The sequence below is a fragment of the Lupinus angustifolius genome, chromosome LG06 (genome assembly GCF_001865875.1).
Source record: "Lupinus angustifolius cultivar Tanjil chromosome LG06, LupAngTanjil_v1.0, whole genome shotgun sequence".
NCBI classification, from domain to species: domain Eukaryota; kingdom Viridiplantae; phylum Streptophyta; class Magnoliopsida; order Fabales; family Fabaceae; genus Lupinus; species Lupinus angustifolius.
This window is the reverse complement of record NC_032014.1, coordinates 28,972,338-28,983,576: the sequence shown is the minus strand read 5'-3', so window position 1 is coordinate 28,983,576 and position 11,239 is coordinate 28,972,338. Positions and strand designations below refer to the sequence as shown.

The 11,239-nt window shown below is 32.6% G+C and overlaps 1 protein-coding gene across 2 annotated transcripts; it reads right to left on the bottom strand.

The window, feature by feature from the left end:
* On the bottom strand, positions 852-6,679 carry LOC109350725 (cellulose synthase A catalytic subunit 1 [UDP-forming]-like). Of its 2 annotated transcripts, none has more exons than XM_019591994.1 (14): positions 6,612-6,679; positions 6,019-6,214; positions 5,795-5,925; positions 5,370-5,511; positions 5,096-5,282; positions 4,498-4,764; positions 4,077-4,422; positions 3,838-3,975; positions 3,625-3,750; positions 3,125-3,337; positions 2,775-3,039; positions 2,455-2,651; positions 1,984-2,334; positions 852-1,459 (listed from the first exon to the last, which is right to left on the bottom strand). In XM_019591994.1, the coding sequence occupies exons 1-14, from the start codon at positions 6,639-6,641 to the stop codon at positions 875-877; spliced, it is 3,174 nt and encodes a 1,057-aa protein (XP_019447539.1). In that variant the 5' UTR covers positions 6,642-6,679; the 3' UTR covers positions 852-874. The 2 variants fall into 2 exon arrangements, with proteins under 2 accessions (XP_019447539.1, XP_019447540.1); XM_019591995.1 differs by having other exon boundaries at positions 5,370-5,478.

Here is an 11,239-nt window from a genome sequence, read left to right as displayed (position 1 = left end):
TATAACATTTTGCTTTTCTACTTTTCAAAAGAGATTTTCTCTTCTGTTTTCTTCTTTCCTATTCAATATCTATCATATAAGATGATGGGGAAATTGACCGGGATATAATCATAGAATTCAAGCGAGTTAGAGAAATGAAAGGAGTGTTTCATGTTTGATATGATCATAGAATTTTGTTAAAATATGAGTAACCTAGATATAATCATAGAATTTTGATATGAACACTACTTCAATTCAAATAGGTTTTGAAACATTAGCTCTCTTATCATCTTTTGTATATTTGCATGCAATTTAAATTAAATATTCTTTTATATTAAGGTTAATTTGAGTGCAATTATCATGATAGTATAACTTAATTTCAGTTAAATATAGATTATATATCTCCAGAGATGACATTATCTAATTCTAGGTAATTCATCTTTAATCTTTAATAATGTCAAACTTAGTAAAATGTGTGTTCAATTTTGGCATCCCATTATGGTACCTTGAATTTTGGGAGCTTAATTATATAAATAATTATGTCTAATATCAATGTTATCTTATTCCATCCAATCTTATATTTTCTTTAATCTTTATTTGTTTATCTTAAAGTCCCATTCTTTCAAATTATTCCCTACATGTTCTAATTAATTGAACTAACTCGCAAACAAACCATTAAATACCAAAACAGAACATGTAAAGATAAATAAATAGATATTAGACAGAAATCCTACAAAGGTCATTTTTCCATGCATAGAACCCTTCACTGAATTCTGGCTATGTAAATAATTGCCACCTTAAAAACCAAAAAGAAAATGATTAAGTTAGAATCAAACTGATACAGTCACGCACTCTGAATGAGATTAGTTCGGAATACCCTTGATTATACCAAAAACTAGCAGTTGATACCACATTGACCATGAGAAGCTTTTGAGGAACCATTGATGAAAGGATCAATCCTCACCCATAGCAATGAGAATATAGAAGCAAAGAGTGAGGACCAAACAATAACAATAGTTGGTGTTCTATTTTGCCTACCTAATAGACCCTTCAAGAATGGATATAAATGTGAAATGACCCATATAGCAAAAAACAACTTCCCAAATAAAGGACCCCAAGATTGGTAACCAGTGTTTATAGCAATAGACACACCAGCCACAATGCCAACCAAGTTCACAATAAGAACTGTTGTAGGAGGGATGAGAAGTGATGTCCATTTGAATACGTATAGCTCCGAAAAATCTCCGTCTTCGTCCGATGCCTTCGATGTCACGGTAAAGTTTGTGTCAATCCCAGCAAGTACTTTTAGAAAGCCTTGGAATACAGCAAAAAGATGAGCAGATGTACCACCAATGACCCAAAATTGTTCATTCCTCCACCAGCTTTCTAAACTAACACCACTCCACCACAGCTCAAGAAGTGAAGTGCCAATGATAGAAGTGAAGAGTAGAATGAACCACATGCTAGCAAAGTTGCTTATCTGCACAAAATTAACTGCATGGTGTTAACACTTGTTACTTGTTAGAAGCATGAGTATCGTAGAGGCATACATTTCGGATCATTCGTTAAGTGTAAATAGCTAGACAGATAGACTATCAATCATGATGTAAGCAGTTGTTTTTGAATGTATATAGAATTGCTCATGACTTTTTCGTCTCTCAACTGAGCTCATTGGTGCGAAGTGTGTCCTTCAACTCTTTTTTTCAAAGCAGTTTTCGTACTCACTTTTTCGGTTTCACAATATTAGTCCCTCATCTAGTTTTTGTCCGAAAACGTTACCATCAGTGTGCTAGCTATTAGCCATGTAGGCTTTTTCTCTTAGTTTTTGGATGAAGCTTGTGAGATGGACAGCATTGCATAACCGGAGAATTTCGAGGACCAAAACTGCCCGAAAATATGTCGAGACAAACTTTACACATGAGCAAAAGTTGAGATACGAAAAATGCATTTCAGTCAATTATAAATTTATCAATGAGAAACAAATACGAAGAACCGATAGCTTACCTCGGGAATAATAAACCTATTTGTGATGAGACAAAAGGCAGGAAGTGTACAATAAGCGATAAGCGGGATTGAGGTAAGAGGGTAGACTATAGTGTTAATATAAGCTAGCCTTTGCAGAGGCTTCAATCTTCCATTGTAGCCATACCACAAGGGACAATGTCTGCTTAGAAAGATCTCGATCGAACCCAATGCCCATCGAAGCACTTGGTTGAGACGATCGGAAAGATTGATGGGAGCAGAACCCTTAAAAGCTGGCCGATATGGCATGCAATAGATGGAAATCCAACCACGAGCGTGCATCTTAAACCCGGTCAAGATATCTTCGGTAACAGAACCGTATATCCATCCAATCTGAGATGGATTCACAAAAGTTTTGATCAATAAACTAAGCACATGCTTCTCATATTTCTTTATACCATATGAAATGATTCAAATGCACAATGGTAGATACTAAATAGCTACTATGCTAACCTCTTTGCCCCATTCGGTCTTGTCTTCATAAGCACAGCTTATAACATGAATTGCTTCCTTCAGAAGAATTGAAGGATTGGTGGAAGGAGGAATGCCACCCTGATCCATGAATGTAGCAGCTATTAAAACCGGTGAATGGCCGAAACGCTTCTCTAAGCTCTCTTCAGACATAAGAAGTGACCTTTCATCATCATAATCTTCAAAAGAAAAAGAATGCATTAAAGATAGCAAAAGTCACCGGATATTTCACATACAAAGTGCACAAGCATAAGCATATGTAAACATGGGAGATATGGAATGAGATTTTCGTAATAGCAGACCTTCAACACCTTCCTCCGTGTCTTCCCGACTAATGATCGAAACACTGGATTCAGTTCTTTTAGGAGTCATGTTATTGTCGATGTAGTTCTTATTTCTACCCCGACTCTTCTTTCCAGAACCCCAACAACTCTTCACAATAATGTTAGGCTCCAAATCTTCCTCAGTCAAAACAGGATCATAACCATATAGAGCATTCCTATTGAAACAACAACCGGTTCCAACATAGACTGGACCCTGAATACCATCCAGACCTTTCAAATTGATCTGATAGGTAAAAGCAATAGATGAAATTAGGATAAAAATTATTTTCCATCTTTCGGAATCATAAAAAAAATAAGATGAGGCCTACGTCGAAGAACACGATGTTGCGATTTGCATATCGATCGTGCGAGTCAATGCCATCGAACCGTTGAGGGAATTGCACATAGCATGTTTTTTTCCCAAGAACAGGATCCATCATGAAACACATGGCTTCTTTAAGAGCTTTGCTATTATTGAAATAGTGGTCACAATCAACATTCAAAATATATGCTCCGTTTGTCAAAACAGCCGATACTCGAATCTACATCACACAACATAGATCATAGTTAAATATGCTCATATGCATTTGTTCATAACATACCATTCTTGTAAAAGCATTATCTATAGTGTGTTAGTGAGCAATGATAAGTCACAGCAACACTTTTGTAGGTTATTTTCCATACAGTTTTTAAGACAAGCCGATGAACGAAACCTACTACTACACGATGACCATGAACTCTAAAAGCAATAAAAGCAACCATTCGAAAAATGTTTTTACATCAAGAAAACCATAAAACAAACTAGATAAGAAGCTTCAGCATAACAAACCAAAGCATTCATAGCTCCAGCTTTCTTGTGATGTTGGAAACCCGGTCGCTTTTCACGAGAAACATAAACAAGTCTAGGTAGCTCATTTCCATCCATATCAAGCCCTCCGCTATGACCGAGAAACACCTATACACAGAATCTCACTATTAACTTGATAATATAACAGTATAGGAACAAAAAAATATGTGCAAACTTAGGAGAAAATGGCAATACCTGAATCATTCCAGGATGATCCCTATGATTATTTCCCGGCCATGGAGTTCCAGCCTGCATTGTCCAGCCTTCTTCCGGGATCTTTTGAGCTTTGGCTACAAGGGCATTGATCCGTACTTTGAATTCTTCATATTCTCTCTGTTAATTGAAAAAATTGTATAAATGTGGTGAAGAAATATGAACAAATAAACTGAAAAAGGAACTAAACAAGTATCACATTCTGCTTTGTGAAGAACAACCTTCATTGCTCTGCGCTCCTTTACAAAAGAAGGTTGAATCTTGTCCTTCAAGTAATCAATCTTCTGGAGAAAGTAAAACTCAGGGGCTCTTGGCTCAATATTATACCTTTTGCAAAAAGGCACCCACTTCTTCGCAAACTCGGCTGTTTCTGAAAGGGCTTCAAAGGTCAACATAGCTGAACCGTCATCTGAAACATAGCAGGAAACCTTGTCGACGGGGTAATCGACCGCAAGTATAGACAGCACAGTGTTTGCAGTAACAAGAGGAGGCTCTTTAAGTGGATCCACTGTACTCACGAAAATATCAATGGGGAGCAATTGTGATGGTTCTCCTTCAAGTTCATATCTAAACAACACAAACTTAGATTAGTAAAATAGAAAATCGGCATCACAAATACAACACAAAGAGAGATATATGAACCTCAAAGCAAGCCTGTTTAGGTATGTTTGGCGATTAATGGGAGACCACTTCGGAAACTGATCCAAGATCCATGATAAGGCAAACCAAATCTCACAAATAACTGATGTCGACCACAGGGGATATGCATCTTTCACAGGGTGAGTTATACGATATTGTAAGAAGAAACCTAGAATAATCAACCGGAGTATGATCACTACACGATAAGGAGTCAACTTAGACGAAGAAATAGGCACCACACGACTCAAAGGCAGTCGAGCATCGTCAACCCTGCCATGAACAAAAATCAATAATTCAGCATTCAAACTGCTCAGATATTGAGAGCTTTCAAACTCCTAGCAAAACAGAATAATGCAATCAATGCATCTATGGATAACTAACAATATATAACAACAGAAAAGGAAAATGTGATTCAAAAGGAAAATTTGTAAAGGCAACTCTAATGACTTTAAATGTAATCGAAATGAAAATAATTCAATAGTATGGTGTCAAGACCCGATTTTCGGTTGAAAGACCAACTCTGCGACTTATGATACCACACTTCTTCCCATTTGTGATACCTAGACATTAAACATCAACTCAGAAGGCATAGGTGGCTTACATTTGGAGTTCTTCGCCATTCGAACCGGTTCCTTCAATGTCTCCCTTCCCTTCACTGTATCTACCAGCTATATGCATAACATTTCTCTCCTGCTTAAGTTTCCAGCTATGAATTCTTTCTTTCCACTCGATATTTCTGAGGCCATCAGAACTCAAATCCTTTGATGGGTCTACAATTCTTACTTGATCTGTAATAAAAAAGATAAGGCCAAAGAAGAATTCATCATAACCATGAAATATTATATGTTAGCATCACATTCAAGACAACTCCATACCTGGTTGATTTGGATCAACATATTGATCATTTTCGGATGAACCCAAAGGACCTGATGTAGTTCGAACGGATTGAGTATCCGATGTAGCACATGAAATCTCACCAGAGATCTGCCAATATAAAGAGTCATTCAGTGAATGGTACTGCAAAATGATGCAATAAGTATGAGCTGAGGAATGTAGACTAACCGAAATTCAATGAAATCTACAAGTAACATTCAGATGCATGTTTTATCCCATGTAATAATATAATGATCATTGTTATATAATTCTCTCATTTTCCGTAAAGAATATATCATAAAATTAATGTAAAAAGTGATGAATTGCATACCATGTAACTATGTATATGACATTTGTGACAATGGATAGAAATTCATCATAATCTAAAGTAAGATCCAGGGGCAGCAATTACAGTTTAAAACATTACCGGCTGCTCATCGATGAGAAGTGGAATCGGTTGTTCAGACTCTTGTTCCCATTGCTTCCTTGCATTGATCATCTCATAGCCATTATCATCGTTATCATCATCATCATCATCTCCCTCGACTCGAGGACTCCCTAAAATCGAGACTCATCTTGTTAACTTCACAACCAAGTTACAGAATCGAACCAAAATAAGAAAAAGAAACAAAACAAAATGCAAAAGCTAACCTTTCTGCCATTTGTATCTAGTCTTGCATTGAGGGCAACACTGATTCACATCTTTTCGTTCATATTCGTAACAAGGGCGACAAATTGGGAATGCACACTGATTACAAGCAACAAAAACATCACCAGTTGAAGCTAATCCGATGGTATCACCACATATTTGACACATTTGGTCTTTCAGATTCTTCAAGAGTTTAGGCTGCAGAGTAAAGAGTTTATACAAGTTACAATTTAAGCCAAGATTATCTGCATCAATTTCTTATAAGATGAAAACAATACCACTTTGAAGACTCTGAAACTATAATATTGTAATTGCAGAGTGTAATTTATATATAAAAAAAGTACGATCCAGTACACGATCGAACTTTATATCCTCATATACATGTACCATTTTTATGAATAATAAAAGATGTCCTAGTGTATAAGACTTTGAGTTAGTATGGTATGAGAAAATAGCATATACAGCTTTATCAGACAAGGTGGTAGATTATTTTCAGGATTTAAACTCGTGAAGTAATAGTCAATAAACAATAAGATTAGATAGTGAAGGTATGCAAGGTGACATAAAGGAAATGGAAAAAGAAAGAAAGACTAACCATTCCAACAACTCTATTTCCTTCCATCATAGTAATAATAATAATAATAATGAATGGAATGTGAAAGAGATGTGAAGAAAGCAATGCATGAAAATAAAACTAAGAAACTGACACTGAAATCTTCACTTCTCTCTATTACTGTTATATAATAATTTAATAATAATAATAATAACATGCATGGTGTATCAGGTATGTTTACCGGGTCATCCGGTGCCCTGTAATATATTTTCCAAGTTCCAAATCCTTTTATTCCTCTTCCTCTTTGACTCAATTAACTATTACTTTCACTCATTTTAAATATGTGAATAAGATACATCCACTATTCAATAAAAGTAATATAAATAAATTACAGATTTTACACTATCAGTGCATAGATATTACACTCTTATTTATTTTGGAATTTTTCAGAAACTATGCTCAATATCATTTGATATTACACTGGTGTAAGGCTCCGCTAATTCTTTTGATTCATATGAGCAATACTTATTGGGAGACATTTATACACCTCTGAAAGTGATCAGTTCGTTACTCATAGGATGAAGATATCTTTAATAATACCAACAAAAATATCATTTAATATTTAATTTAATTATATTCATCATATTTAAAATACTCTTACATTCTTAATGATATAATTTTTTATATAATGAATGTCCTCCCCAACTTCACAACCAAAAAAATCATCTTTTAATCTAAAGAATATAATAATACTCCTTACATGGACTACTTGTTAATGTTACATTCATCGAGAGGTACATATCTGTTATCTCACATTTAGTGTTATTTCATGTACTATGACTTTATAAATGGTTAGAAAATTAATTTAAAGTTAAATTTTAACTTAAATATATTTTTTTCAACTAATAACAAGATCTTGACACATGGAGTGGCACGAAGTGTGAGTCAGTAATGTCTTATTACCAAGAGAGTCTTGTTACAATGTGTCACATTATGTGATTTGGAAATGATGGAATTATAGACTAAGCATGAACCATGTGGTTAGGAATGGCAACGAGGTCGGGTTTGCACATACTCAAACTCGAACCCGAAATTCAAAACCTGAACTCGAACTCAAGCTCAACGGGGTTGAAAATAAAAATACCATCTCTGAACTCATCGGGTTTCGGGTAACCCGAACCCAAAAAAAACTCGAAAATGATAAAGTATTAAGGAAAATATGATATTATTTTCTGTAATTTTTCTCTAACATTTCTATTTTCTCTTCTATTATTTCATTTCTTTTATATTTGAAGATCCAATAGTGTATAAAGTAAAATTAGAAATTAAAAACAATTGGCAAATGATAGAAATTTCAATTTTAAATTGAATTATCTTATTTCAGGTGGGTTCGGGTTATGGTCTTTGCTATACCAAACCCAAACCCAAAATTTAAACCCAGGTAAAACCCGAACCCGAACCCAATCACATCGGGTTTTCCTCATTAAATTTGAGTTCGGTTCGGGAGAGTACCCATGGGTTCGGTTTTTATTGTCATCCCTACATGTGTTATGTGTGTAAGGTTACTCTTCTTTTGTACTTTAATGTGAGAAAATGTAGAAAAAAACTGACAAGTAGTCAATTACATTATTGTTGTTCAAAACCGTTCTCTAAAATATAGCAAATGCTTTAATTTTAGTTCAAAGTAGTTAACTGTGCCTATGTTTCAAACCAATTTGTCTCATATGCTTTTAATACAATTCATTCAAAATTAATGAATTTGAAACATACAATTCCTTCTTTTCATCTCATTATTTATTAAGTTTCATACTTATATATTAATAGTATAATTTTTTTATATCATATGTATATCATCATTTATCATTTACTCTTTAATATAAGAGTAATATAAATGAGAGTAAACTAACAGTGTAACGTACAAAAATATTAAACAATTATTCATTTTAATATAATTTGAATATTAATATTTCAAAATTATAATGATTTAAAGAGAGAGAAAAAGTGTTTCAAAAAGAAAGAAATTTCTCTAAACCTTAGTGCAATGTAGATACCTCGGTTAGAAAGACTTGTAGCTTGGTAGGTTTTGGTGGAGTATGTAGAGATAATTGAGGAAATTGGTTGTTTGGTTTCTGCAAAAACTTGGGAACATCGATTATATATTTGACAAAACTTTTGGGTATTTACTTAATGCTAACTCTAGCATAGAGTAAAAGTTTGAAGAATATAATTCCTGAAAGTGATTCACATGTGAGGATTAACTTTATTTCAAATGATTGTGATCAGTTCTATTCTTATGCACCTTTGGTCAAAACTATTAGAAGTTGGCTGGAGAAAGATTGGATAAGATAAGTGAACCAGCTTTGTGGATTTTATGGCTAATATGTCACATGCTCTCGAAATGGGAACTGATCTCATGGAGATTCCTCTACCTAGATGTAAGATTTACTTCTATTTTATTACACTCGATGTATTTACTCAAATTTGTTTTAGTTTAGTTGTTTTGGGGTTTTAAACTTTCAAATAATTACTTTCAAGATTATTCATTCCTAATTTTTTTTGAATATATTCAAACAATTATTCTTTTCACTTACATATTTTGAATGAATGATGATTACTAATTCCTAAAAGTTGTTTTAAAATAAAATTAAATATGGTATTCAGCATTTCAGCCGCCTAGTTTTCATTGCGGATAATGTTGGTTATTAATTTGTGTTTTTTTTCCAACTTATTTTATGGTACACGCACAACTTTGTGTTTACTTGATGACATTTTATATGTATTCATATTCTAATTTTATATTTTTCTCTATATCTTTTATAACTTAAAAAAAGAATAAGAAAATAATTTGTAGATTGATAGTGGAAGAAGTACATGGTCAATATATCATTCATCGTTTACGTGTTAATAATTGTTAACTCATAAATCAACGAGTGTTAGTTCAAGTAATACTTACTTGATTTCCTTTTAAGTAAAGTCTCAAGTTCGAGTCTTGTAGATGGAAAAATATTTATTGGGAGAGTTAGTCTCACATACTTGTAGATATTCCCAACTCGGATAAGATTGTCTCTAGTGCAAATATATTTTTGAAAAACAAAAAAATATTATTAAACTCTTAAATAAATGAAAATATAATAAACTTATACTGACAATGCTAAAATAAGATTTAACATAAATTAATATATATATATATATATATTAATGAAAATATATCATTATTTTATATTTTTATATAAAATACATGATATCATGTGTTCAACACTTACTTGTAAGTGTAAACTACCAATAATTTAGTTAGTAGTGTCAACACTAAAATGACATTAATCATTCATTAGTTGCGGAGGTTGATTTCATTTTGAGGTTGACATTAATTTAGTATTGCCTCAATCGATAATAATGTTGACTCTATTAATATGATTATTGCTCCCTCAAGTGTTGGTTGGTTGATGCAAAAGTTATTATGGAATGTGAGCTAACACTACTATCCTTAATTTGGATCCTCGATTATATGTATTGTTATATGATATAAAGACGAACCAGGATAATGGTGGTTCTGGTTTAACTACTAGAGGAGTAGGCTAGGATGTGAGTGGTTTAGACACGAGTGGAAGTAAGAATGTGGAATATAAGTGTGGATGTTAAGAGAAGTTGCCCTTACGGTTTAGCAAGATCGATTCAAAAGCTAAATTTGAGTCTTGTGTCAACTACGACAACCTCATATAATACAAGACTCTGATATTTTATCTCCGATTAGTTTGTCCCATTTTATATGTGTAGAATCCTTATGAGATACATTATTCCAAATGAATGATCAAAAGATGTGATTTTGTTTAAAATTTGCATTTATCAAGTTACAATAGTTATGTATTTTGTTTTAAGTTGGAATATGTTTACAATTGATCATACCACACAATGAATAGGAGTTACCGAGTTAGGTTGATCACATCGAATTTTTATTTTGGTGAATGATTGTATCAATTTTAATGGTCCTAGATATTAGTTTTTGGTGATTTATTAGTCGTCATGTAATATTTAAATGAGTTGTCATATTTTCATTAATGGAATTAGAAATCACACATATCTAATTAATAATTAAAAATATTGATAATATATATTATTATTAAAATTTTGTTGTCGTCTTATTTTAATACTATTTTTGACATATATACACCTTTTTGTTCAAAATTTAATGACAAAAAGTAGAAAACTCATTTTATTTAGCTGGGTAAAAGTTTTAAATTATTAATATAGATTTTTATTATAGCAATCATTCCCATTAACAACATTGAATTAATTTTGCAAATAAAATAAAAACAAGATTCATCTAATGGTGATAAAGCCATTCAAGATAATGGGCTTTCCGGCCCAAACAAGAGAACAGAGTTCCCGCTCCCATTTTAAACGCCCGCCTCATACACTCTTTCACTTTTCACGCGCACTTCCAATTTTAAATTTTTTAATATTTATTCACCAATTTTAATATATATAATACAATAATACCAATGTAGGTTCTTTTAGGTATTAATATATTATTTATCATTCTAAATTATTATTATATAATTTAATATAATATTTATGTAGCCAGTTTTTTATACTATTAATCTATCAGATATATATTAATCTTTATTTCTAGTCAATCTCATAAATAATATAAGTAAGAATACAAAATTAAT

Excerpts from the sequence above, each read along its gene's own strand:
- LOC109350725 (XM_019591994.1), bottom strand. The coding sequence starts at position 6,641 with ATGATGGAAGGAAATAGAGTTGTTGGAATG. Across the intron at positions 3,751-3,837 it reads ATCATCCTGGAATGATTCAG|GTGTTTCTCGGTCATAGCGG; the intron begins GTATTGCCATTT and ends TTCTGTGTATAG. Across the intron at positions 3,338-3,624 it reads CTGGAGCTATGAATGCTTTG|ATTCGAGTATCGGCTGTTTT; the intron begins GTTTGTTATGCT and ends TGTGTGATGTAG.